This window comes from Ochotona princeps, chromosome 17 (assembly GCF_030435755.1).
Source record: "Ochotona princeps isolate mOchPri1 chromosome 17, mOchPri1.hap1, whole genome shotgun sequence".
Classification (NCBI taxonomy): Eukaryota; Metazoa; Chordata; class Mammalia; order Lagomorpha; family Ochotonidae; genus Ochotona; species Ochotona princeps.
In genome coordinates, this window is record NC_080848.1 from 26,002,055 (window position 1) to 26,029,289 (window position 27,235).

At 48.7% G+C, this 27,235-nt stretch overlaps 1 protein-coding gene across 6 annotated transcripts in view; it reads left to right on the forward strand.

Annotated features, from left to right (window-relative positions):
- The window catches only part of AKAP1 (A-kinase anchoring protein 1), a 29,129-nt gene extending 2,129 nt beyond the window's left edge, over positions 1-27,000 (forward strand). For 2 of the 6 annotated variants that reach the window (XM_058675784.1, XM_058675781.1), the window contains exons 2-11: positions 15,022-16,684; positions 18,275-18,408; positions 19,857-19,983; positions 20,348-20,475; positions 22,489-22,666; positions 24,055-24,205; positions 24,634-24,701; positions 26,076-26,149; positions 26,307-26,369; positions 26,823-27,000. In XM_058675784.1, coding sequence (XP_058531767.1) covers positions 15,046-16,684; positions 18,275-18,408; positions 19,857-19,983; positions 20,348-20,475; positions 22,489-22,666; positions 24,055-24,205; positions 24,634-24,701; positions 26,076-26,149; positions 26,307-26,369; positions 26,823-26,897 — 2,637 coding nt within the window. In that variant the 5' untranslated portion in view covers positions 15,022-15,045 and the 3' untranslated portion in view covers positions 26,898-27,000. Of the gene's footprint in view, positions 1-8,003; positions 8,197-12,206; positions 12,315-15,021; positions 16,685-18,274; positions 18,409-19,856; positions 19,984-20,347; positions 20,476-22,488; positions 22,667-24,054; positions 24,206-24,633; positions 24,702-26,075; positions 26,150-26,306; positions 26,370-26,822 lie in introns of those variants that run through there. The other 4 variants (XM_058675779.1, XM_058675782.1, XM_058675783.1 and 1 more) reach the window with 4 other exon arrangements.
- Positions 27,001-27,235: the final 235 nt, after the last annotated feature.

Genomic DNA, 27,235 nt, shown 5'->3' on the forward strand with positions numbered 1-27,235 from the left:
TAGGAATAGCTCTCCCATCTCTGGGGCTGTTTGGAGGCACTTGGCCGCTGCAGAGTGGAGGTGAGTGTCCTGCTCAGGTGATGGGTCTCCTAAGCAGCTCGCTTTACTACCTGTAGATCCTACCGAGGGTCTACACTCGGTCCCAGCCATCTGTATTTGTGTGGAAAGACTAGTTTTGGCCTTTCTAAGGTTCCCTTTCTGCTGGCTTGGCAGGTATTAAGCGTTGTTTGTTCCCTGCCAAAGATGTGCTGACCTGATTCCATCTCACTTGAATCTCTTCAGTGATTTGATTTGATTTGATTTTTTTTTAGGATTTATTTGTTTGAAAATAACAAAAAAAGGAAAAAAAATTATTTATTCGAAAGGCAAGGCAACATCACCCCACAACACAACACACGTAGGTTGATGTTGTAACCACTGGTTCACTCCCCAAACGGTCCCAACAGTGAAGACTGGGCTGGGCCAAAGGCAAGAGCCAGGAACTCCATTTGGATCCCCCACCTGGGTGGCAGGGACCCAAGTCCATCTTCCATTGCATTTCTGGGTGCTTCAGTAGGGAGCTGGAATGGAAGTGGAGCAGCAGGAACTCAAACAATGAGCATTGCAAATAGTGGCTTCATCTACACCACAAATTCTATTGCCCCACCCCACCTACCCCCTTAACCTTTCACCTAGGACCTAGGATGGAAGAAAAAGGGAGACAGATTGGTTTCCCAGCACTGTGACCGATTAGCCCCTGGCTCCAACCTGCAACAACTTGACCTGATGCTGAGCGGGTTTGAGGGCGGTTTCAGGGTTTCCTGTACCTGGAGTGCTAGCCTGTGTTTCTCCCAGTCCTGCTTCTTTCTAATCACCCCTCTGAGTCTAGAGTGATTGAGCTTCTCTGCTGATCTGATCATCTGTTGTGGGGAAGTCGACAGTATGAATTAATATCTTCAGCTTGTTTGAGCATTTTCCTCTGCTGTGGGGAGGTGGTGGGCCCTTTAGGCCTCTGGTCTCATTGAAATTGTTTCAGTAGCTTTGAGAGCTGCTAATCTTTACGAAGGGGTATATTTTAGGTCTAAATCTTGTTTCCTGGAGCAGATTCTATTTCTCCCATATTCATTCCTTGTGTAATAGCTCATACAGGTTTCATTTCCACAAACAGTTAACAAGTATCCATTGTGTGTAGCATCTCACTGAGTGAACAAGCTGGCCTGGGGTGGGGGGCTAATTTTGAACCTGAGCAATATGGAAACGTGTTAACCGAGCATATCTGGAGTAGAACCTTTCCTTTTTCGAGGAGTAGCCAGTGAAGGCTGAAGTTTAGGGCCTGCCCCTTTCACTGTTCACTGTGTGTGCTAGGGCAGACTATGTGCAAACACTGTGATAATCCTTTAATCTCTGAGTACAGTTCCGAGTGATGAGGGTCGTCATGGATTGTTTCAATGGTGATGATAACAGAAACAGCAGTTGAAAGGTAGAGAATCTAAAAAGTGTTGGTATACACTAGTTGCTCTGCGGGGGGTTTTGTAAGAAATACAAAATCCTCAGACTTTTTTCTTAATCTTTCTGCTGTCTTCTGAGCAGCTTGTTGTCATGGAGAGGATGTGTTTCCATTCAGCATTTTGAGGACTTAGTCTTTAGTGATGGGGTAACTTTTGGCATGTCCCTTGGCTTTCCTTTGCTCCTATCAAGTGGCGATGCACCATCTTCGTTCTGTCTGGATTGTTCCATCTGGACATTCCTGAGTCTTGATTTGATGGGTTGTAGCTGTCAGTAGTAAACATTCTGTTTCCCATCCTGCGGAGCTGGCTGACTGCTCATTTGGCTGTGTGTCACTAAGGCCCGTTTGCACTTGGGAACAAAGCAAGGCCTTCAGGTGAGGTCTGGAAGTAAAGGTATAGAGAGCTGAGGCTGGCAGGGTTTGCTTCACCACCCAGTTGAGTTGGCTGGATTTAGTGCAGCTCTTGGCTCCAGGTCAGCCCCTTAGCCTTCTGGGCTCTCAGTTGCCTTAACTGGTGGGATAGGGTTGCTGAACAATTAATATTCAGATTATTATCATTTGAGAGTTACTTAATTGAAAGTCAGTAGCAGAAGAGATAGATCATTTATTCACTGGTTTACTCCCTAAATGGGTGTAATAAGTGGGTCTGGGCCAAGCTGAAGCATGAATACTGTATTCTGGCATCTCACATGGGCCAGGTATTTGAGCCGTCTTCTGTTGCCTTCCCAAGTGCATTAGCAGGAAGCCAGGCTGAAAGTAGAGTAACTGGGACTTGAACTGGCACTCCCATTTGAGATAGCAGCATCACCCTGGGAACCCTAGTGTTAGACCAAGGTGCCCAGTGGTTGCTAGAGAGCTGCCTTTGGGCTGCCATTCTAGGCAGTGCAGATAAAAACATTTTTATTGTCAGAGTTCTGTTGAGTGGTAATGGTCTTCACTGTTCTTTGCCCTCCCGCTCCCACACACATATACACACAAAAATCTAATTGTATCAGCTTGTAAATCTCTAAAGGAGCACATGATTGGGCTTAGTCTTCCATAGTTTGTGGCCCAACAGCCTTGGTGACATATTTCTATAGCAGCTCCCTTCGTGGTATGTTAAAAGCTAGCTTTGTGCCCCTGGGAGAAGAACGATTACTTACGATGAAAGAAGAGTTCAGAGAGGGGCTTAGGTCAGGAACATGAAGTGGAAGGGCTGGGTTGACAAGCTCTTAGGAAGCCATTTGATTTGAGAGCCTTTTGTTATCTTAAAGGTTTTTGCTGCCTCTCTAGCATGTGGGTTCACTGTTCTTGGTCGCCAAATGTCACATGGTCACCAGATCCATTTGTTCCTTCCTCTATCTGATGGCTTTCTATTGGACTAAAACCCAAGTTTGTGTTTTTCATTCTTCTCCCTCCAGTTCATCTAAACGTTAGGGGAAGCACTGGACTTCTTTTAGCGTAGTTGTTAAGCTGTCTGCATCCCATATCAGAATATTGGCTTCCCCTGCTCCTGATTCCAGCGTCCTTTCCGTGCACACCCTGGGAGACTCCAGGTGATGGCTGAGGTCGTTGGGTTCCTGATACCCATGTGGGAAGCCTGTATTTTGGTCTCAGTTCCTGGCCTTGGTGCCGGGCATTAGGGTCCTGAATCAGTGGATCAGAGTGTGCTGTCCTTCCTCTCTTGCCTCTTAAATTCTGAAAATAAAGAAGTATTTTATTCACTTATTTTTATTATTTATTGGGGACATTCTGAGTTTTACAGAAGACATTGGGGGAAAGTGGGACCGCAGTGTAGATCTTTGATTATAGGTGTGGGTCTTTCCTGGGGGAGTGGGCCTTATTTCCAGACCATCCGCAAGTCCTAGCTGTGCTTGGTTTGAACTCACACAGACTGGCCTTTGGCATGCAGTGTATGATCTCTCGATCTCTGCCTTGTTGGAGCCACGTGCATTAAAATATGTCACAGACATTTAGCACTGGCTGGTGTTTTAGGAGGTTTTTCTGCCCCCAAACTATCTCATTTCACTCTCTCAGGCCTAGAAGATGAAGTGATTTGTGGATGAGGAAACAGAGACCCTGGGGTGGGTAGACAGATTGTGGGACACAGTGAGGTTGGCCTAGCCGTGGGCCTGGGTCCCTCTCACCACCAATACTTCCCTGCTTGCTCACAGATTCTTACTTCCCTGTTATCACTCCATGCTTATCCTCAACTAAGCTGTGTTTTTCAAGGATTGAGACCATTTATTCCACACACTGAACCTGTTAACTAGTTTGTCTTCATTGGAGCCCTGTAAGGGAGAGATTTTGTTCCGTTTTACAGGGAATTGGATGGAGTTCATGTACCTTTCCAGAGCCTGAGTCTGTCATTAGGTAGATGTACTTTCAAACTGCACAAATGATAGTGCACTGTGGAGAAAAAAACCTCGTAGACTAGGGGGCTGTGCCTTGGGGCCTGGGAAACTGGCCTAGAGAGTGAGCTGGTTGAAAAGACAACCTTGAAGTCACTCATTCCCCAGCTAATAATAACATGGCCTGTCAAGCCTCACAAGCAGGTCACGAGGCCAGCCCTGGCCCTCAGCAGGCTGTTACCCAAGACTAGCTCAGTCCCCACTAGAGGAGGCAACAAGATCTGTTCATGCACAGTCCCAGCGCCTTTTCCAACTTTAGCCTGGCTGTGCCTTTGTGAAAACGGTGCAGCAACAGATCTGAAGACCAAGTCAGTCTTCTGGTGTGACTCCTTCCTGTTCCTCTAGAGAGAGAACAGGAGTCAGTCTCACCTTGCTAGCTGCCTTGGAAGGAAACCAGTGCTTGGATGAGGTGTATGTTGTCTCTGCAGAAGGAGGTGCTGAGAATAACCTCCCTGCTTTGTCCATTGACTTTGATGCAGCCCAGAGGTCAAGCATGTGCTGCTGTTGTTATTTTTAGCAGATGGCATCCTTCAGGAGGGCCAAGTGCATGTGGCTGCCATGTATGGGGCAGGCACTGGTGTCGACCGGAGCTTCTGCTGCCTCATCAGGGGAAGGAGGAAGATAAAGTCACCCTGGAAATGGTCATGGCGTGTGGAAGGAGCAACAGAGACTGCCATTACTACTCAGTCTGTGGCAGGGGCTGACCCTGCCTCCAGAGCCAGGTGAGCTTGTGACAGGCAGCCCGGTGAGCTGGGAAACTAAGGACTGCTGTCCCTGGAAGTCAAATGAGAACCTTTTCTAGGCCCAGCGGCTGATTTCTTGGGAAAACCACTTACTCCAGTTTTCCTGTGAAGTTGCCCAACCTAAAGGCTGCCTGCTAAACAGACACCAGGAACTGAAGCTGTGGATTGACTGGCCAGTCTGATTACTGATGTCCTCTGACTGAAGCTGAAATACAAACATAAGAGGAGGCAAAACCACAGCTGCTTGTCAAAATTTTTGCTGGGAAGCCACTGAGGCTGAGGAGGGCTGAGAAAGGAATTTGACTAACAAGTTTGCCTGTTGACCACATGGTCCTTTCTCTTTCCCTTTCCCTTTCCCTTCCCTTCCCTTCCCTTCCCTTCCCTTCCCTTCCCTTCCCTTCCCTTTCCTTTCCCTTTCCTTTCCCTTTCCTTTCCCTTTCCTTTCCCTTTCCTTTCCCTTTCCTTTCCCTTTCCTTTCCCTTTCCTTTCCCTTTCCTTTCCCTTTCCCTTCCCTTCCCTTTCCTTCCCTTTCCCTTTCCTTTCCCTTTCCTTTCCCTTTCCTTTCCCTTTCCCTTCCCTTCCCTTCCCTTCCCTTTCCTTTCCTTTCCTTTCCTTTCCTTTCCTTTCCTTTCCTTTCCTTTCCTTTCCTTTCCTTTCCTTCCCTTTCCTTTTTCTTTCTTTCTCTTTCTCTTTCTCTCCTTTCTCTCTCTCTCTTTCTTTTTTATGGTCCTTCCTTCAATGTAACTTGGAGCTGCCAACTCCAGCCCATCTATCTGTTTCTGATTAAGAAAGCTTCAAGCCATATAAGGCCCTCTGTTGCCTATGGTTTATGTTGGCTGGAGAGCAAGGTTGTTTTTGCGAAGTCTGATTCAAAGAAGTGGCAAGTGTGTATGTCCCCGCCTCCTGGGCTGGACTGCCTTGCTGGAACAGATTCTTTGAGGACGAGGGGTAAGGATAGTTCAGCACTGGCCCTTTTGCTGATGTGTGGTGTGCTGCAGGACTGCCAGTATGAGTGTAAACAAGCCTGCAGAGTGTACCTGTCACACTCTGAGCCTCTTCTGGAATAGATTCTTCTGTTTGAAGCCAAAACCAAGCCCCTTAGTTCCTGGGGCAGTGGGCTGCCCTCTGGAGGAAGTCTGGTGAACTTAGTAGCCCCTGGGTTTTTGCAGTTTTGATCTACCTTTAGCTCTGCTTCTGCCTGGGATGCCAGGGTGCCATGTGTCGGGCCGCGTGCTCCTACCACATTTTGGCCTCCCCTGCTTGCTGTCTCTTGAGTCAGCCAAAGTCATTCCTGCCTTAGGACTTTGGCAAGTGTCCCCCTACACATACACACCTGGAACTTTCTCCTCCTTCCCCCCCAGATCTTGGTGCAGCTCCTCACTTCTTAGCTCTGTTGCCACCTCTTCTGATAACATTGTTTCACTATTCTATCTCAAGCTTCTTTCCCAAACACTGTACTCAGCCTTTGTCATCTAAATCACTGTGCACAGACAAGGCTGGTCTCAGCCTCAGCTACTGCCCAGGAGTGTGCTTAATTCACAGGCAGGTGACACTTGAAGACTTGCCTCCCAAAGAGTTGAAGTTGCAAATTGACTACATTAAGTTGCTGGATCTTCTTTGCAGTCTCATTATCTGCCATTTGATTTTCTGTCTTCCACAGTTGCTTCCAGAGGATCCTTTCCCTTGTGTTGCCCACGGAAATTAAGTGACCAGGTGGAGGGTTCTGCTACCTGATGTGGCTTGCTCTCTAAAGTGGGCAGACCATAACCTTGGTTTCTGAAGGATCTGTTAAAATATGTTATCTTTGGCAATTGCTATTACATCAGCATGATATTTGGGAGTATCTGATAGGAAGTTGACTTTTATCATTAAGGTAAAATCACAATCAGTTTGTAAACAGATGAGTTAATACTAATCCATACTTATTGTGATGGCTAGAAGAAACACAAAACAGTGTGAGTAGAGCATTCATTATATACAGCATTAACAACGCTGGGGGCTGTGCAAGTTAAGTCTCTGCCTGTGGTATCGGCATTCCTTATGGGCACTGGTTCAAGTCCCTGCAACTCCACTTTTGACCCAGCTTCCTGCTAATGGCCTGGAAGGCAATGGAGAAGAGCCTAAGTCCTTGGGCCCTTGTGCTCATGTGGGAGACCCAGAAAAAGCTCCGGACTCCTGGTTTCAGACAAGCCCAGCCCTAGCAGTTGTCATTTGGGGAGTGAACCAGAGAATAGAGGATCATTTTGTCTCTTTGACTCTCCTCTCTTTGTAACTCTACCTTTCAAGTTAAAAAAAAAAAAATCTTTGAAAAACAAGAATATACATTCTCCTAGTTAGTTCCCTTAGTTTCTTTTACTTACTTTTGTGTGTATCTCTTTCCAATTCCCTGATTCTTTCCAGATCCTCTGCCTTTGCTATGGACCTTGTGTCACTGGAGAGCTCCTCTCAGTTTGGCTTAACTACTGGCCTCTTAACAGTTCCCTGTTCCTTGTGGGAGGTATCCCTCTGCCTCGGCTCAGCTTCCTCTTCTGGGAATTCTCTCCACTTCTCTGGTGCTGTTTGCTGGATGCAAGGCCCTCTTCTTGGTTTTTGCTTCCCTGTACTGGGGCTCCCACCATCCCATGCTTTCTAAGATAAGAGGCTAGCAAGCAGCAGCTAGTGAAAGGCCGGGGAAACAATATCTAGTGCGTCTGTGTGCAGGGATCTTTGAAGGCATAGGTTGGGGGTGTGGCAAGGGCAGGTCAAGATTCCTCCACCAGGCCAGCAGAAGATCTGGCATTACTGTCTTGGAGGTTATTATCTGGATTTGGGTACCAGGTGTTGGTGAGAATGGATATTAAGTGGATGTCTTGGTACTGAATGGAGCAACCCTCACTGCCTTTCCTGATGCTAACGTTCAGGCTAATATCCTCTCATTTTGTATCACATGACATTAGAACATTCTAATCTGAGGATATTAACATGCTATTTCCTGTTTACATTAGCTGCCTCATGGATCAAAAGCTTGCAATGGATCAGTAGCAGAGATAGTGGAACATCCTCCCTGGAGAAGGGACTTGCAAGGTGAGGATTTGGCCACTAGGCCATTGTACCAGGCCCAGCTTCTGCTCCATTTACCTGCAGCTCCTAGTCCTATTTCTGGCTTTCTGTCTTGGCTAGAGTCTCACTGAGCAGGTCCTTTCTCCAGACACTCGGTTAAGCCCCTACCTGCCTTCTGTGAAGTGTGCTAGGGAGGTGTCTAAGACTTTTTTGACAGCTGTTCCTCCTGAAAGCTACCCACTGTAGCTCACCTGCTGCTGAGTGAGGCCCTCACAATGGAGGGTGTGGGTGAGGTCTTGGGCAGGATCTCATAGTCCCACTGTGAGCTAACGTGGAATCTTCAGGATGCCCTCTTGAGTCACCGCTCGCTCAGACCCCCAAGGATGAAGGTAACACCAGGGTTGTGCTGAGGACAACATATCTGAGGCATGGCTCCAGCACTCTGATTCCTTGCCCCAGCCATGCAGCTGAGGGTGAGTGGCCCAAGCTTACCATCGCCCTCCACCCTCAGTGGCCAGTCTGAGTACTGCCCGGCAAGGTGAGTGTTGATCATGGCAGCATTTATACTGCTGAGGTCTTCCAGGCAGACTCCCTAGAAATGCCCTGTACTGTCCAATAGGGAGCTACCAGCTGTGGGTGGTGGTTTAGATTTAGATTAGTAATAAGTGAAATTAGAAGTTGAGGTCCTCCTTCACACTTGTCACATTTTGCTACTCAGTGACCCACCCCATGTGACTAAGTGCTGCCAGTATTAGATGGCAGTCACCTCTTGGGGATCCCTAGACCTTTGCCTCTGATGATGTGCTCTGCTTTGGCCATGTCACAATGATTCCTATTGGCTTGACAGCAAAGGTCAAGCTCCTTTTGTCCGGGTACTTATTGGCTCACCAGTTTGACTCTACCCCATCTTTTCTTCCCCACCAGCATTAGATCCTTAATCTGTGTCATTTCCCTCCCCATCCATTGCACCCTACAAAAACTCTGGCCCTCTTGGAGGGAGTCTGTCTAGTCTCTACCTACTGTCTGCTTGTGGGCAGAAGTGGGTGTGGATGAATGGTGAACTTCCTACACATATTGGAATGGATAAGCACTGAGGAGGAATATGCAGATGAACCAGATACAAAACAAAAGCACTCTTGGTGTTTAACAAAAAACTGGGTGTGTGTTCTGCTGCCAAACTCTCATGGACGGGTCACCTTGGCCTGGACTGCAACCTGCTGTCCTCTCTGCAGTGGCTTTCAGTTCCGAGTCCCCACTCGAAGAGATTTTCTGCAAGTGGAAGAGTCCATTGGCAAGAATTTGCTGTGTGGAGCACTGGGGAGCTAGTATCTTGGGGGCAGGTTTCTTCCTATTAGTGCAGAGAATATCTTCGACAGTGGGACACTGGCGTGATGGCATAAAGGTTAACATTCCAATTTTGAGGGTGTGTAAACATCTATCAGAACACATTGTGAAAGTGTCTGCATTGTCCAGACCCAAGTCCAAAGTGGACATTTTGGACTTCTTGATTCAAAGCTGTTTGTTGTTGTTGTTGTTGTTGTTTTTGTTTTGTTATCACATGCAGCTTTTTCCCCTAGTCACTATTGCCAAACAGGCCTAGTCAACACTGTGACATTCCCAGAGAAGTTTTCTTATAGACTGAAATCACAGCTCCACCAGCTGTGTTGAGATGGGACTGTTGCTTCTTCAAGGACTGTGAGAGAGGCTGCAGGCACATTTCCAAAAGAAGAAAGGCTTGTTTTTGGAACTTGGAGTGAACATTGAAGGCAGAGGCCTTGTGGCTGGAGCACGTGCCTGCCTTCAGCACTGTGTGACCATTTGGCAGCATGCCAGCGTGCATTTATTCCTGGGCAAATGGACCTGCTAAAAATAAGCAGGTGGCAGTTTCATTCCAACAGAATCAAAATAAGCGTCCTCACGAGCCCAGCAGGGCGAAGTGCCCGCAACATCCCTCTGGGGGCGCTTTTCCTTCCCTGCAGGCAGACCCACCTCAAGTGTCCTGGCCCCTGGGCAGGAGATCCATCTGTGGGAAGAGGCAGCCTCATTATCTTTGGAGTGTGAAGGCCTTTGGACTTACAAGGCTGAATGCCTCTTAAATCTCAGAGGGTCGAGATTAAGGGTTAAGACCAAGTCTGTTTTCAGGGACGCAAGGAAGGTAGCAGTCTCAGACTATGTAAGTCAGGAAATATGGTGTTTTACCAGTTTTCAGGATGTCTGCCCAAGATCAAGTGGGCTCAGGGGTGTGAAAGTAAGGGTTTTTTTTCCCCTTTTAAAAATTTATTTATTTGAAAAGCAGAGAGAATGAATGATTGAGATAATTAGCATCTTCTCCATTTGCTAGTTCTCTGTAAATGCCTGCAATAGTCAGGAGCCAGGAACTCAATCCAGCTTTTTCCAAAGGCCTGCCCTCTAAGTTGTTTTCTTGACTGCTGGGAAGTAGGGGCTGGTGGAGGGCAGGCCATCAGCCACTCACCTGAGGAGCTCAGTGGACACAGTTGGTGAGATTCAATGTGGCTCAGTAAGTTGCAGCTGAGGCCTGAGGTGGTTCAACTGCTGGTCCTGGGAACTTGTGTCTCTTGGTGGAGGGAATGGCTCGTGTCTCCAACCACAATCCCCTGGCAGCAGGGAAAATATAACCTGATTTTCCTCTCAAGTCTGGGGATCTCATGCTGGGGTTCTACATGGTGGTGGAGACCTCTGGTAGGCAGTTGCTGTTCTAGAAGTAGCTGTGGAGAGAAAGACTTTGTCCTCAGCACCCACAGCCAGGCAGTGGTGACACCTGGTTCCCCAGTGGCAGGTCTCCAGCTGTAGTCCAGAGTGAGTGGTGGGGTTTGGGCAGTGGGCATAGCCAGCTTTTGGGGTGTAGGGATGCTGGATGGGACATTCAGGATTCCATGGATGTGGGATATTCAGTCCTTTCTAGGCAGCCTTCATGACACTACCACAGGGGGGCTGGCTCAAAAGTGTTGCAGACACTGCTTCCTGGGCAGTGATTCTCTGCTACGGAGCTCCAGCTGACTGTAGGGGCTAGAGATTTTGGTGCTGGGGCTTAGAGCCTCAGTGTCCAGGGACCAAGTAGAAGTGGGAGGCATGGCTGGCTAAGTACAGTGACGTCCGTACCAGTGAGCTACTAGGCAGGAAGCAGGAATGTGGCTGGCTACCTTCTTGGTGAGCCAGGACTGTCACAGCCCCTGGAGTGGGGAGTACCATGACCTGGTGAGCCAAAGGCTGGGTTGGTGTGGAACTTGCCTGAGTGTGAGTGTCAGTGTGGGTTCCTTCCTGTGTGAGCATAGCCAGCTTTTGGCGTGTTGGGGTGTTTAGGAGAGGTGGGACTCCTGGGGACAACGTTTAGTCCCAGAAGGGCAGCACTTCTCCTAGCTGTTAGAGGTCATGAGTAGCAACTGCTCCCTTAGACACACCAACGTGAGTCTATGGCCTAGGTGCAAAATGGGAGACTGCCTGCTGTAGGGTGGTGGAAAGGATTCTTCTTTTCCTCTATCCCAGCCCATTTCACCTTTCTTCTGTGATGAGAGAGTTGCTAGAATACAGTGGTTATCACAATTATAATTCCTGTTGCAAAGGGATTGCCTGGGTAACCTAGACATACTGACCAGGTAAGACCTGCGTGCAGACTCTAGCTGCACCTCCTGTTAGCACGGGCTCTGCTAGTCATGGACAGCCATCCTTCTTTCTCTTTCCAAATGATTGTCATTTTTTTTAATATGATGTGAACATGAAGCCAGTACAGAACAAATCTCCTGAAACTTGCAAATTTTTTTTTAAGATTTATTTGGAAGAAGTAATGTCACAGAAAGGAAAAAGACAAAGATCTTCAGCCCACAGGTTCATTCCAGATGGCAACAGTAACTGGGGCTGGTTCAGTCTGAAGGCGGGAGCCAGGAGCTCTGTCCAGGTTTCCCACCTGGGTGGCTGTAACCAACTACCCAGACTATCTTTTGCTGTTTTTCCAGGCACATTAGTAGGGAGCTGGATCAGCAGCTGAGATTTGAATTGGTGCTCTGATAAGGGATGGCAGCCTCACGAGAAGTGGTTTTAACCACTGCATCACAACACTGACCCCGTGCACTTTGCTTTTCTCTGTGTGTGTGTTTGGTACAGAACAGTAGATTCTCAAAACTCAATCCATATTAGAATCATTTGGGTTTAGAAACTCTGGTATTGGGCCCGGCATGGTAGCCTAGTGGCTGAAATCCTCACCTTGCATGCACCAGGATCCCATATGGGCACTGGTTTGTATCCCAGCTGCTCCACTTACCTTCCAGCTTTTTCGTGCTTGTGGCCTGGGAAAGCAGTAGAGGATGTCCCCAAAGCTTTGAGATCTTGTACTCACATGGGAGACCTGGAAGAAGCTCCTGGCTCCTGGCTTTGGATTGGCTCAGTTCCGGCTGTTGCAGCCAAAACCAGAGGAAGGAAGATCTTTCTCTCTTGTAAATCTGACTTTCCAATAAAAACACATAGATTAAAAAAATGTGGGGTGGCAGGGAGAGAAACAAACAATCCGTGGTACCTGTGCTTTTGCTCTCCTAGATCCTCATTCGATTCGTCTGGATTCCCTCTTGGTCTTGGAAGCTTCCCATTTGATGATATGAAGCCAAGTTAGAGAAATTGCGACTCCCTAAATACATGATTGTTTTGGTAAGAAATGCCTAAGAACCTGCTAAAAACCTTTAGCACTGTTAGGTGAGTGCAGTTGGTTTGCAGGATACAAGGCCTGTGTGCTGAAGTCTCCCCTCCAACAACTGGTTGGCTTGGTTGTGCCTTTCCCAGTTTTTCCCATGGGGTTATAATTTCCAGTGTCCTAATGCTTCTTGCCTGACAGAAGAGATGAACTTCTTTTTTTTTTGTTTTTAAGATTTATTCATTTTATTACAGCCAGATATACACAGAGGAGGAGAGACAGAGAGGAAGATCTTCCGTCCGATGATTCACTCACTCCCCAAGTGAGCCGCAACGGGCCGGTGCGTGTCGATCCGATGCCGGGAACCAGGAACCTCTTCCAGGTCTCCCAGGCCACAAGCAGGGAGCTGGATGGGAAGTGGAGCTGCCGGGATTAGAACTGGTGCCCATATGGGATCCCAGGGCTTTCAAGGCGAGGACTTTAGCCGCTAGGCCACGCCGCCGGGCCCAAACTTCTTTCTTTAGTGTTAAGTGCACAGATTCATGGGTCAGTGACTTTCCTGAAAGGTCCATCTTGGTTCTGCTTCATATGATAACTTAGTGGTTGTTCTTCTGGAGACCTCAGTCTGTGCTGAGGTATGTGGTCTTTTAAGATTCTAGATGTGGCTCTAGCAATGCATTTGGTATTTTTGTAGCATTTTGTTAGCTTCATACTGATGAAATTTTCTGTTTTTCTCCCTATTGTGAACTGTGTTCACTGGCTCTGTATTTAAGGGGATGTACAATAGAAGCGTAGTGGAGCCTGATATGTTCAGGTCTGGAGACAGTGCAGGATGTCTCTATGCATCCAGACCAAAGATGGACTGCCAGTGAAACAGCTGAAAATATCCTGAGGGTAGGATGCTGGACTCTCCGACATTGTCCATGCCTACAATGTCAGGAAACACTTCAGTAACAGTATGGTGAACTTATGACTGTCCGTGAAGGACCACCCATTGTAATACTAGAGGGGGAATCAGTGGCGAGGGGAGGGGGAAGAGGGAACTTGGAGAGAACAGGAAATCCCAGAGCCTATGGAATTGAGTCATAAACCAATAATGAAGAATAATTTTTTAAAAAAGATTCTAGGTGTGGGATTTCTGGGTCATAGGGTATGATCAGAAGGTTTTAAAAACCATTACTGAAGCTCTGAAAGGAAGTAGTATCTTTTTCTTGACCCATATAATGCTTCTTCCCCCACAGTTCTACCTAATTGTGAGTTCCAGAGTTAATGTGAGCTAGAATTTGAACTCCTATGCCTTGACTGCACAACCTTGAGTTATCCTAACTTCTGTGATAGAAATATATTCTGAACTAGCTGGATACAAAGGCAAAGCAACTAATAAGACTGGGTGTTTGGATCAGAATGTAATCACTTTCTCTCCTGAGGGGTTGCTGCTAAGTTAACTCTGGCCACTGCTTACCTCTGCCCTGTACTTTTCAAGTTCAGTGCCTTGTTTTCACATATTAGCAAGAAGGCTTGCTTTTGAGGATGGATGAACCTTCTAGAACGGCCCTCCTCACCTATCACTGTGGGGCAGAATACCTCTGGCACTGCTTCACAGACTGATATGCCTGTAAGTGTCTTGTTAAAATGCAGATCTGATCCTGTTTGCCGTGTCAAGTCTGGCAGGTTCCTGGTGAGTGGCTAGCGCTGTGCTAAAGTAGTGATTCCCAGTCTCTGGATGACAGAATCCTGTAGGGAACTGGTGAAAGAACTGATGTCCTGGTTTTCCTGGAGAATGTTACTCAAACTACTAAAAGCTGTTGGAGCATTTGCAGTTGTTACCCCTGCAACAAAATCCAAACCCAAATAAAATGTGATTCACCATATCAGAAGATGTTTGGTTTTGGGAAGACGCAATTTTTGCAGGTAGTTCTAAAATTTGCTGACCTGGGAGGTACTGGATCTGAATAAACTATCTTATGCCTCTAATGAGAGCTTACTCTGCAGAGCACTTAATGTACATTTCTCAGCTAATCCTTGTGGCAGCCAGTTGTGTCCTTGTGACCTCATCTTACATGTGAAGAAAATTGAGTTTCCCATCACTTTTACCCGTCTACTACCTTTCCAGGCCCTTACCACTTATCCTTGCTTGGTCTCTATGTTCCCTTACTCAGTATACTGTGAGGGGTCACCTTCTGGAAATGAGTGTCTGCTTTGCATGTGTGTACTGGTTCTGGTGTGTCTATAGGATAGAGCCCACACTATACTGGAGCCCTGGGGCACCCTCATCAACCCCGCTAAATGGTGTGAGTCCTGAGTGGTGTAGCTCCCTCTGTCTGGCTTCGGGCCTCATGTTGCTATACTTTTCATTGTGGTATTTTTTTTTTTTTCATTGACTTGTGCTTTTTGTGGAGACCTGTTCTGATAATTTAGAGAACTAAGCCACCCTAAACCTAACCAGAGTTTTTGGAGAGACATAGAGAACATTTGGCATTGTGAAGTGATGAAGGGAGGGGTCTGGATTCAAGAAGAGAATGCTCCGTTTGTTTCACAGGAGAGTGTGCGAATGAGAGACTAGATTGGGGAAGCATCTCCTCGTGGGTGCAAGAGCACATCTCGCTGCTCTGGGCCAGGCGTGGGTGGAGCAGATAGCCGCATCTCACCTGTGCACACAGTCGTCCGTGTCCTCTGACTTGGTTCCTGTAACATCCCTCTTCCTCTCTCCCCTCCTCTTCCCAGGTTTAATTATTTCCAGCCTCAAGGATGGCAATCCAGTTGCGCTCACTCTTCCCATTGGCGTTGCCCGGGATGCTGGCACTCCTCGGCTGGTGGTGGTTTTTTTCTCGCAAAAAAGAGCAAGTCAGCAGCCATGATAGGCAGGCAGAGACCAGTGCTGTGGAACTGAGGGCTGACCCTGCAATCCAGGACCCCCTCCCCATGGGAGAGGCCTGTGGCAGAATGTCCACACCCCTCAGTGTCACCCTGCCAGCAGAGAAGGAATCAAGGAAACCTGCTGTGGAACCCCCAGCCTTGCCTCGGATGCACCCAACCAGGCATCGATCAGAGTCCTCGGGCAGCCTTCTAAATGCCACAGATGCCAGATCTCCGCCAGGAACATGCAGAGATGACAGTGCAAAGGTAGAATTTACCCTAATCAGTGATGAGGCCAAATTGATTCCTCCAGCGTGTCCCCTTCCATCCACAAAGGATGTGCAGTTCCTGCACGAAGCAGCTGAGGTGTGTAAGCAAGAGTCCGTGACTAGCAGGGTACCCAGGAGGAGCTGGCCTGACCAGTCTGTGCCCTCCGCAGAGAAGCACAGCCCTGAGGAGAAGGCAAAAGAAATGGGTGGGACTGAAGGAACTGGCGATGCAGTGTTGGGAGAAAATGTGCTGGAAGAAGGTCTTTTGCCCCAGGAGCAGAGATCAGAGTTAGAGAGCTGCAAGGCCCCTAGCCTGGCCTCCTTGGGAGGAGATGGGGAGAAGGGACAGAGCAGCCCACCCCAGGTGGCTGTGTCCGTGCCCGTGCAGAAGGAAGAGTGCACAGTGGGGAAGTTGTTAAGTAGCTTTGTGGAGTCTGCTCCCATTGAGTTGGCAAAAGATGATGAGTTGCCAGCAACCCAGGTCAGAGGTGGCCAAGTCCAGGACAAAGAACTCATAGGAGAACTGAGCAAGGAAGGGGCCTTGGATACAAATGAGAAGATTGAGCAGGCTGCCTTCCAGATAATCTCCCAAGTGATTTTGGAAGCAACCGAAGAGGTGCTGGCCACCACAGTGGGCAAGATTGCAGGTCGTATTTATCAAGCCTCAGCCACTCAGCTCCCAGGGCAAAAGGAGGAGGATTGTGCTCCCATCAGCCAGAGAACTGTTCTAGGGCAAGAGGCTGCGGAGCCTACTCTGGCCACAGCCAAGGCAGCTGTTGAGCCATTGGATACAGCCTTCCCCTTGCCGGGCCTGCCAGTGGAAGACCAGTCATCCCCAAAGACCTACGTGAGCAGCCTGAGCAGCCCTCTGTCCAGCCCCATCAAGGATGGCAAGCCAAAGATCTCTGCCCACCACATTTCTCTGACGCCCTGCCCAGTACCAGCTGCCTCATTGGGAGAGGCGCAGGATGATTCCTGCGACTCTGTGGAAGATACCACATGTGACACCTGCACGTCAGACGATGGCCAGGGCTGTTCTATGGCTTCGATGACTTCCTTGGGGCAGTGCTCAGATTCTGTCAGCACCTCGGGGCTCGGCGACTCTTGCACAGAGACCACCTCCACCCCCAGGGACAAATCCATCACCCCACCGTTGCCAGAAAATACTGTGCCCTTCAGCAATGGGGTGCTGAAGGGGGAGTTGTCAGACTTGGGGGCTGAGGATGGATGGACCATGGATGCAGAAGCAGATCATTCGGGAGGTAGGAGGGTCTTGGGTGCTCACTTAGAGGATCGGGGGTCTCCCTTTGTTTGTTAGGGAACGGCTGCTGGTCCACCTCTCTCTTCTGCCACTTCTGCATAAGGTAAGGGCCCTCTTCTACCCTGAATCCCAGCCAACCTGCAGAGTTGGGCATGGCAGAGCATTGGCGGGTAACTAAGTGTAGCTTAGCTACCCTGTCACCACCACAGTCATGAGAACTGTCATCTAGTAGCCCACCAGTGATCCTCCCCAGCCCTTAGCCCATCAGAAGGAACCAGTTCAAAGTTGGATTTACTGATTTACCTTATCATGCCCCTTCTCATGTATGCACTGATCTCTGTTGAAGAGGCCTGCCCGGGGCCGTTCCTGTGCATGCCAAGGATAGGTGTGTGCTTTGAATGCAGCCTGCTGAGGTCTTGGGGGTTCAGAGTCTCTTCTAGGCACCTGCAGGGAGGCGGGGCATGGCTAGGCCTATCCTGTTGGACAGAGGCTGGAGCTGGAAAGGAGCCCAGGTCCCACCAGACTGCTCTACATCTGGTAGGCCTGCGGGGTCACTGCTTATCCAGGGGTGGCTTGCTTTCCCTGTGTGTTCTGTCCTAAACTCCCAATATTGAGAAATCACTGTGAGGCTGACTCTTCCTTAGCTGAGAACAGCTAAGTCTCTTTACACTTTGGTTGCCTGCTTCTAGGCTCAGTACACATGGATTATTTGGCAAGGGATTAGGCCTAGAGTTTGGGGAAACCATGTGGAAAAGAACCTAATTAGCAGACTCTTGGGAGCAATTTATTTCTAGTGATTGAGCCATCCATATTTAAGTAAGAGCTATTTCTCCTTAGCAGTCTCTGGACCTCTCTGTTGCTGCTATCATCTCTTGGACAAAGCTCTTGAGTAAGAGGAAACAACTGTCTGGTTGGTGCCAGAGCCCTCTTTCACACTGTCCTGTTGGGAATGAACCTTAGCATGATCTTTTGACCAGAGAATATGGGAGCCCCAAACAGCATTCAGATACACAAGTCCTGCTTAAGCCAAGGGCAAGGAAACCCCTTCTACTTTGTTCACATCTGGCTGGCAATTGAGCACAGCCCTGGGAAAGGATGAGCATGAGGCCCCAAAGCCACTGAGGACTGTTTCACTGTGCTGGCTGAAGGCCTGTGCTTAGGAACCCTGGAGTCTTGGGCACAAGCAAGCCTGGGTTTGAGGGTCTGGGCCAGTTGAAAGGATATTAAGAAAGGGCTGATTCAGGGGACAGTGCCAGCCCATAACTATTCCCTCTTTGCCCTGTGAACTCCCTCTTCATGGGCCTGGAGGCCGCTTCTCCCCAGTTCACCACTTGTGTCTGCTCTAGCAGCTGTGGCAGGGTGCGGCTGCCAACTGAGCAAGTGGGACTGTGACAGGCTAAAATTAGGTGTCTGGACACCCCCAGTCTTCCTTTCATTAGAATAATCCTGAGCCTTCTAGACTGAGTTGAGAGACACCTGCCAAGTTTTGTGGGGTGGGGGCTCTGGGCCTGGGAGTTTGGGGGGTGCTGAGGTACTGGCTGCTCTGAGCTGGGCTGTGTGCGTGCGTGCGTGTGCTGCTTCCTTCTCACAGGTTCCGACGGGAACAGCATGGATTCAGCTGATAGCTGCTGCAGCCTGCAGAAGACTAATGGTTCCCACAATATCCAGGCAGGCTCCAGCCCTAACAAAGTCGACCTCATCATCTGGGAGATTGAGGTGCCAAAGGTAAGGGCATGGCACCCCTGCAGGTTGAGTCTGGTAGATTCAGTCCCTGGCTCAGGGCTGCCGAACTTAAGGGGAGGTGCCTGGGAGGGCCTATCAACCAGCAGGAAGTCTCCAAGAGACCCAGAGATGGAGGGAAAGGGAACACTGCACTTTGCCCAGGGCCAGGGAGTAGGCTACCAGAGCCCCTTATTATTGTACCACCTGAGACTTGGAGCCTGCTAACCCTGCGAGTGCTGGGGCTAGGGTGTGTTTGGAAATGCTAGCACAAATCCAGGCTGAGGATGTGGGGACCCTCCTCTCTGCTGTGCTCCTGCCAGTGTCTCTGGTGGAAAATGTTTTGTAATTCAGCAAAGCATAAATCCATATTTTAGAGGAGGTGAACGGTATAGAAATGTATGAAGAAATAAGAGCTAGCTCTAATCCACCTCTGAGAGTGAGTGTGACTTCTATTTCCTTCTTGTCTTGCACCCTGTGGTTTTTAAGTAAAAATTGAGGTTATGTTGCTTTAATTAATGCTTTTAAATAGTGAACAATTTAAATTTTCCATTTATTCTTTGAAAATGTAATTTTAACTGCATTTATTTGTTGTGTGAATGCCAGTTTGCTTCACCAGTCCCCACAATTCCAGAAGTCTTCCAGAATTCTTGCTGTCCTAATGATACAACTTGTTAACCGGGCCTGGATGTTTATCTCTGGGGCCCAGGAGTAATCTGTAGCCTGCATTCTCCCAGGGCACTTGGCTCCTGGGTCAGGACAGCTGTTTGGACCCTGGGCTGCCAGCTCCCTTGGTGGTTTCCTTCCCTGCTGACACTGTTAGCAATCCTTCCTTCCTCTCTCCCAGTGCTTACCAAGGGCACAGGGAGACTTCTGAGTGAGGAGGGTGCAGTGTCACTGAGGTGGGCTCGTGGAGGTTGTTTCGGAACTTGTCTTACATCATGGCTAAGTTTGGCTGCTGCTGGCTAAGTTTGCCTTGCTCTGTGGCTCGCTGGGCACTGCGTGCCTCAGTCTGTAAAGACTGCAGCCTGGTGTTCTTGGGCAGCAGGAATCCAGGAGTTCTTGGACCTTCCTCTTCAGATTGAGCCTCTGTATGTTTGAGCTTGACTAGGCTTAGAGGAGGAGTAGGAGGAAACACACTAAGCTTCTATGATGGTAAAACTTCTCAGTATGAATTTTAGAGCAGATAGTACCTTGCAGCTTTTCAGATCTGAGCCATGTTTTCAGAGGTGAATTTGGAGTTGTCCTGTTGTGCTTATCAGCTCTGTGGCCTTGGGTAGGTTCTTCAGCTTCTCTGGCCTTGTTTCCTCATCTGTGAAGTGTTTATAAAACTGTTTCTAGAGGCTGACATGGACACAGTTGTTTGAGCTTGACCTCCTGTAAAGGGAAAGTAGGTCTCTAGGAGTATAGGGGATTGGTTCCCAATAACCCTTTCATCTCTCTTTTTTTGGAAGCACTTAGTTGGTCGACTAATTGGCAAGCAGGGGCGGTATGTGAGTTTCCTGAAGCAAACATCTGGTGCCAAGATCTACATCTCAACCCTGCCTTACACACAGAACATCCAGATCTGCCACATAGAAGGTCAGTGGCAACTGCTACCGTGAAACATTCAAGTCTCAGCCATTCTCCTTTTGGAATCCAAGTCTTGGAATAATCATCCCAGGTGGAAGGGGCCCTGATGTCCCCTCAACCCCTTACCCACAGTTCAGGGTTTTTTTCTCCACCTGTCAGCCTCCAATTGATCAAACTACAAAGGTGTATCATTTGAGAAGTGAATGAATTTGTGTATTTTTCTTCCTAAAGTGAAGTTTAGCATTTAGCACCTTAAAGATGCCTTGGAATTTGTAGTCCTACAGAGCACAGTAGTGGGTATGTATGTCTTTGTGCTGTTATTTTCCTCTTACCTCAGTGGTTGTGTGTTTTCCCCATCCCAACCCACGTCTAGGCTCTCAGCATCATGTTGACAAAGCATTGAACTTGATTGGGAAGAAGTTCAAGGAACTGAACCTCACCAATATCTACGCTCCCCCACTGCCTTCCCTGGCACTACCTTCTCTACCGATGACGTCCTGGGTGAGCATCTCCTGGGTGGGCAGAGCTTTTCCTGCCCTTTTTCCCTACAAAAACCCCAAAGCAGGAACTCCCTGAATCTGAGCCCAAAAGGCCCAGAGTACAAGGATGGCCTGTGCTTCAGCTGTGTTCTCTGGAGGTGAGGGTAGAGGAGTCTAGTGCTAGCAGGAAACCAGAGGCTCTTCTAGGAAGATGACTCTGCCTTGCCTCTGACACCTGGACACCTTGTGAGTTGTGTAGGCATTAGCCTAGAGAGGAGAGTGATTTAGCCAGAAGGAACCTTCAAACATTTGTGGAAATTGCTTTTTATGAAGGAGCTGAGTAAAGATTTCAGACTTTTTTGCATTAAAAAAAAATCACTTTGTGTTTTTTCAAGCACCTCTTGAAGTACCTTTTTACAGAGATCTCCCATCAGGCCCAGAAACTGGGTGGCTCTTTGAGAGCCAGGCAGGAGCAGAGGTCTACATGTAGAGTCCCCTTCCTGCTGTTATTGTAGGATGTTTCAGGCCTGTCACTCACAGCCCGTGACCCTGGTCCGGCCCCTCTCACTGAGAGTAAGAGTACAGAGTTCTGTGGACTAATGACTATTTCCTGTACTTCTCCAAGATGGGTTAATCCTGCTGGGTTTGATATAGGTTGGGAGACCGTTCAGTTCTGTCTTCCCCCAGGAAGACCATTCTACTGTGAGGAAGGGATGGGGACCTCCTCTCCTTTCCTAGGAGTATTTGGGAATTGAGTCCTGCTCTGTGTTTTACTCCAGGTTCACTATTGTTTCCAGAAGGCCTGGCCCAAACCCTGGTTAAGTAATGGAGGGATTTGTTTCCTTCCCTTCCTGCCTGGTCTAGGGAGGTGCTCCCAGAGCCTTGAACGAGGGAGAATGGAGCGTGGAGGCCAAGACTGCTTTTCTTGCAGACACCTGGCTGGGAGGTGGAGTAGATGCCCTGTTGCCCCAGCACCCCTGCATGTTGTTGGTAGCTTGCCTTGGGGAAAGCTGGTGTTGAAGAATAAGACTTTTAGAAACCAAGATGGAGTTCCTCCGGGCCTTTAATGTAGGGTGTGGCTGCTAGGCAAACCTACTACCCCAAAGTGACAACTTGAGTGATGTCTGGAATGTAGGGAAGAAGAGGTGCTGGGAAGCTGTAGAAAGAAGAGCAAATAGGACACAGACTCCATTACGAACTTGACAATGGGACAGACTCAATAGGAAAGCAGAGTAGATGCTGCTGTCTGATCCTGACCTCCCAGTGTCAGCTGGTGATTCAGAGTAACTGGCTGATGGGCCCGAGGGCTGCTGCCTCTTCTCCCCAGGCACCGGTTTCTCAGCATCTGCTTCATTCTGTGTTTGCCCTTCCTGAATCTTGGAGACTCATCCAGGACTTGGGAGAGGGGAAAACCTCTGGAGAAGTACTCCGCCGAGGCCGTTATGAGACATATCACCGCACTGGGCTTCTGGGTGTTCAGAGGCAATGCATGCTGCCCTGGAGTGACACTCCCCCTATTGGCCACTGCGGAGACAGGAGAGGGGATCTCATGGCTAACTAGCTTGACCAGCTGCCATCTGGGCATCATGTTGTTTTGGGTTGTTTCATGTATTTCTTTTAAGATTCTATTTATTTTTATTAAAAAGTCAGAAATACAGAGAAGAGAAGAGAGATGGGAAGATCTGTCCGATGGTTCACTCCCCAAGCAGCCACAACAGCTGGAGCTGAACCAATCCGAAGCCAGGAGCTCAGAGTCTCTTCCGGGTCCCCCATGTGGGTGCAGGGTCCCAAGGCTTTGGGCTATCCTCAGCTGCTTTCCTAGGCCACAAGCAGGGAGCTGGATGGAAAGTGGGGCCACTGGAGAACCAGTGCTGATATGGGATCCTGGCACGTTCAAGGCGAGGACTTTAGCCACTACGCTATCTCACCAGACCCGAAGTTGCTCCATATTTTTAAAGTGCCAGTTCAGGGACTTGTGCAAGGTTTTTGTTACTTGAAGGTTGTCACGTTTCCTGCTGTTCTTCCCCCTCTACAGCTCATGCTGCCTGATGGCATCACTGTGGAAGTCATCGTGGTCAACCAGGTCAATGCTGGGCACCTGTTTGTGCAGCAGCACACACACCCTACTTTCCACGCACTGCGCAGCCTGGACCAGCAGATGTACCTCTGCTACTCTCAGCCAGGGATCCCTACCTTGCCTACCCCAGTGGAAAGTAAGTATTGTCCTGGGGCTAGTGGGAGAATCCCAGGCTCTGACTAGGTTGGCGGGAGGGGAGGGGATCCTGAGGACTGCAAATCTTGTCCTTGTTCCTGGTGAGGAGGAAGCTGGTTGGAGACCCTTCATGGGCAGAGCATCCCTGAGTTCCTGCCATTGTCAGGGAGTTTAGTTTCTTGTATTAGAGTGCTAGTTTCCAGCAGGCCAAGCTGCTGTCGCCATTGACTATGGAGCAATGGAAGGGAAGTGAAGCTTTGACACATGAATTCAAAGCTCAGTCCTCCCATTTATAATGGTAAATGGAGCAGTAACTGTTTTTTCTAGGAATTAAGGTTGGCTGTTCTATCGGTTACCCAAAAAGCACTTGATAAAAACACTGATTCCTTTGAAAGATCCTCATCCCAACAAACCTGTGTGGTGGCTTAGATCGTGTCCAGTTACCATAGATGTGACAACTGAGCCTCTGAAATGCAGTGACTTGCACAGGGGACACCTTAGCAGGAACTGGAATCCAAGCCTAATCTGACTCTGGAGCCTGTCCCTTGTTACTGTCACCTTTGTTGTCCTATCTGTGGGGTTTTAACATCTCCATTCCCAACTCTACAACCCCCCATTAAGGTTCCTGTCCTGGATTTCCTGATGAATTTCAAGACATTAGGAAACCATAGCGTTTTGTGTAGTTTTTCCCCAAAATTGAGGATTTAGTTTTCATCAGAATCCTTAAAGCTGCTTCAACCCAACAATAAAACCTAAACCTGAGTCTGGAAGACATTTGTACTGGGGCTCTCTTGAAGGGGTAGGACCCAGGACAGCATGTCCCATGTCTCAGATCCTCATCCCAGATGGCTTAGGGCAGTTTCCAGGGCTATCCTGGGGACCCTTACCACATGGTTTGCCCCACGGCGGGGGTTAGTGTCTCTTTAGCCCACAGCCCTGTGCCCTGAGTACCTTCTTGAGATAAAGACTGGAAGACATGGCTGTCATTGGCCTGAGAGTCAGTTACCAGGGGCAGACTGAGTACCCAGCTACTGAGATCTATACTCAGGAATATAAACTAGAGTCTGGTCCCTGGGGTTTTACTTGGTTTGTTCTGGTTAGTCTGTGTCATCTCTGGCTTTAGTACATTTCAGAGCTATGGGTCTGCAATGAATGTTTTTATCTGGCTAGTTTTGGGGGTGACACACATGCTTGGCTGAGTTCCATGTCCAGCCCTTCCCTTGATTCCTCTTGGCTCCAAGGAAATTTCGGAGGTACATTGCTATTCCTGTCGCTTCCCATGCAGTACTGGCCTCCAAGCCAGGACTCAGGGAGGAGGTGGGCAGCAGTGGTCAGGGCAGTCCCAGCCCTAAGTCATTTGAGTCCACACGTTATTCTTCCACCCTGCAGTAACGGTCATTTGTGCGGCTCCTGGCCTGGATGGGGCCTGGTGGCGAGCCCAGGTGGTTGCCTCCTACGAGGAGACCAATGAAGTTGAGATTCGCTATGTGGACTACGGTGGCTATAAGAGAGTGAAAGTAGACGAGCTCCGACAAATCAGGTGAGTACTAACTCCCCAGATGGGCACATGCCCTTCTTGTTGGGGGAATGGGTAGCTTGTTTTACATCCTTCCTGTTGCTCTTCTACTTTAGCAGAATCCCATGTGAACTAACTCCATCATTTGCCTTAGCCAAACTGAGCTAGAAAGGAAGGTTGTCCTGTGGCAGAATTCCGCCCAAGTATGCCTTAGAAGTGAAGTGGGCTTCAGTTTGGAAATTTGATGCAGAAAGTCCTGGGAGGCCAGGGTTGCTTGGGGCTGACTCCTGTACTCGGGTGTGCAGTGTACTGTGGCAGGCCTTATTATATAGATCTTCCACTGGATGACATTATAGATGTTGCCATACTAAGCAAAAGGCAATTAATCAGTGTCTTGGAGTGGAGTTAGCCTTCAGGTCCGTGTTAATCCAGTTCTTTTCTTGCCTGTCCAGGTCTGACTTTGTGACCCTGCCATTCCAGGGAGCAGAGGTTCTTCTGGACAGTGTGATGCCCCTGTCAGGTAAGAGATGGGGCCCCTACCATTGGTGTGGGCCATGAAAATAGGACTTTTTAGGATCCCTCCACTTCTGGAGGGCTCATGCAAGTGGATTGCTGTTCTTGGCAGAGTTTCTGATGAAATAAGGCTTGAAGGAGGCCAGTGCTGCTGATCTAACCTCTGAAAAAGACTTCCCAGGACACAGTCCAGGCACAGATTGCCATGGAGGGCAGGCACTGAGGCCAACAGCACTGTCAAGCCAGGACACAGCTCCTTGATGCTTGTGGGGAGTGTGCCATCTGTCAGAGCGATCTTGGGCAAGCAACTTGGGCTCAGTTTTCTCCTCCAGAAAGTGGGGATGACTCCCATTTTTTCAGGGTGGCATTGAGAATTACATAAGACTAAGAACAGGTGAGTGATATTCACCAAACTATTTGTTGCTGAGGATTTTGTATCTTAGATAATCGTCTGTTGTGTTCAGGCCATTGCCCCCTCCCCAGCTCTGTGATGTATCTTGTTCATACTTCACTAAGTATATATTAAAAAAAAAAGTGTATAAAAACTGGTGGCGCCATCAGTTAATTTAGGTGAACTATACAAGTAATTAATACTCATTCATCAGTTCATGTCTTGCTCCCTGAACAAAGATTGGGGAGTAGAAGAAATCTTACCAAGCAAACCAGTACAAACGTAAATGTGTTAGACAGGCCACAGCCCACGTGGAGTGGCCGCAGGAAGAACATTGGGCAGGGGTTTCCTTTCGTTTCTTGTTGTGCCCACTTGCATTCTCTTTCTGTCCCCTTGAGCAGTCTGCCTAATCCAGCTAAAATGTTCCCTCCCTCAGAAGACTTTCACAGATCTTCATAAACACTTGCCTCCCGTGCTTACTGCCGTTTGCCATGGGATGTTTTCATCCACAGCCTTTATAATCCAGCCAGCCAGAGTGCTCCCTCAGTGCTGGCCTGCTGCAGGGTGCTGCCCTTCCAAATCGGGCTGTCTAGCCACCTGCTAGAGTTGAATTTTGTCTGTATCACCCAGAGTTGGTTGACCTTTGGCAGTCACCCTTTGCCTCAGTGCTCTCCCCGACTTCCTTAGGTGTCCTTAATCTGGAGGAAGGAAATGTGTAGGATACCCAGCAAAGTTGGCACCTAGATGGGTGCTGTTGGTGGTTTCTGGCCCTTTGTCCTCTGTCTTGGAGCAGGGACCCCGTGTTTTTCCACGTGAAGTCATGTGGAGGTGTAGGACTCTGTACCTGGTGTGATGGCTCTTGCAAATGCAGTTCTTGATTCTCATGCCACTTCTAGAACATTGTACTTGGGACACATTTGCAACTGTGTGAGTGACAAGTGCTTTTCCTTGGTGGAAGTCTAAGTGCTGCTTTTGCTTTTCTTTCCAAAGATGATGACCATTTTTCACCTGAAGCAGATGCAGCCATGAGTGAGATGACAGGAAATACAGCACTGTTGGCTCAGGTGTGTGGTGGTAGTTGGGTGGGACATGAGCAGAGGCTGTTGGAGGAGTCTGTCCCTTCACTTAACCATGTCTGGGCTTCTTGGGAGCTGACCTTTAAGTTCTTTTCTTTCAATGCCTTTGGCCTGGGTTGACAGATATGTGTTTCTCTCTTTGTAGGTCACAAGTTACAGTCCAACCGGCCTTCCGCTGATCCAGCTCTGGAGTGTGTCTGGAGATGAGGTGAGTGCTGCCCTTGGTTTGTATCAATCACCAGCCAGCAGCGGTGGACTGATTTGGAGCTGGTCCTGGTGGTTCTGTGTCTAGAACTCATCAGAGGATATAACTGTAGACCAGCGCATGCCTCCCCACCCCACAAGGGATACTTTGGGTGCCATGATGGGAAATATTAGTGTGAAGTGGACAGAGGCCAGGGTAGCCCACTGCCCAGGTCATTCCCCGTCTGTGTTGCTGAGGTGGAAAACCCGTTCCAGACCTTTAAGGACCTTTTGTCCATTCAATTTCCTTCTCCATCTAGTTTGTTAAAGCTTAGATTTCTTCAGCACATTAAAATAGGATGTCCTTGTCAAAGTAGCCCTGTTGGCTAGAAAATGAGTTCTGTTCTTCCTCCTCCCACACCCCATGGTCCCAGGGTGCCTAAATGGGCAAAGCTCTCAAGGGAACTTTCTTTTCTAGGTGGTGTTGATAAACCGGTCGCTGGTGGAGCGAGGCCTGGCTCAGTGGGTGGACAGCTACTACGCAAACCTTTGACCCTGGGCTCCACAGCCCTCTCTGGAGTCTTTTTTGCACTGTAAAATTGGGCTTGGCCCTCAAGGCAAAAGTTTAACATCAGAATAATAATCCTTGTCCTCCAGTAAGTCCTTTTCTTCCCCTGCCCCTCCTGTAGTCCTGTTGAGAAGATGCTTAGTCTCTGAGAAGAAAGGGTGGAAGTGTGGGTGCTGTGCAAAGCCATGGAATGCCATGGAACAAGCCGGCTGGCTTCGCCTGGCTCTAAGCTGTTTATAAAAACAAAACAAAACAAAAAAAAGGGAGAAAAATTGTGCTCTTAGGTTGTCCCCCTACTCCACACCCTGCGCCTGTTCCCTACC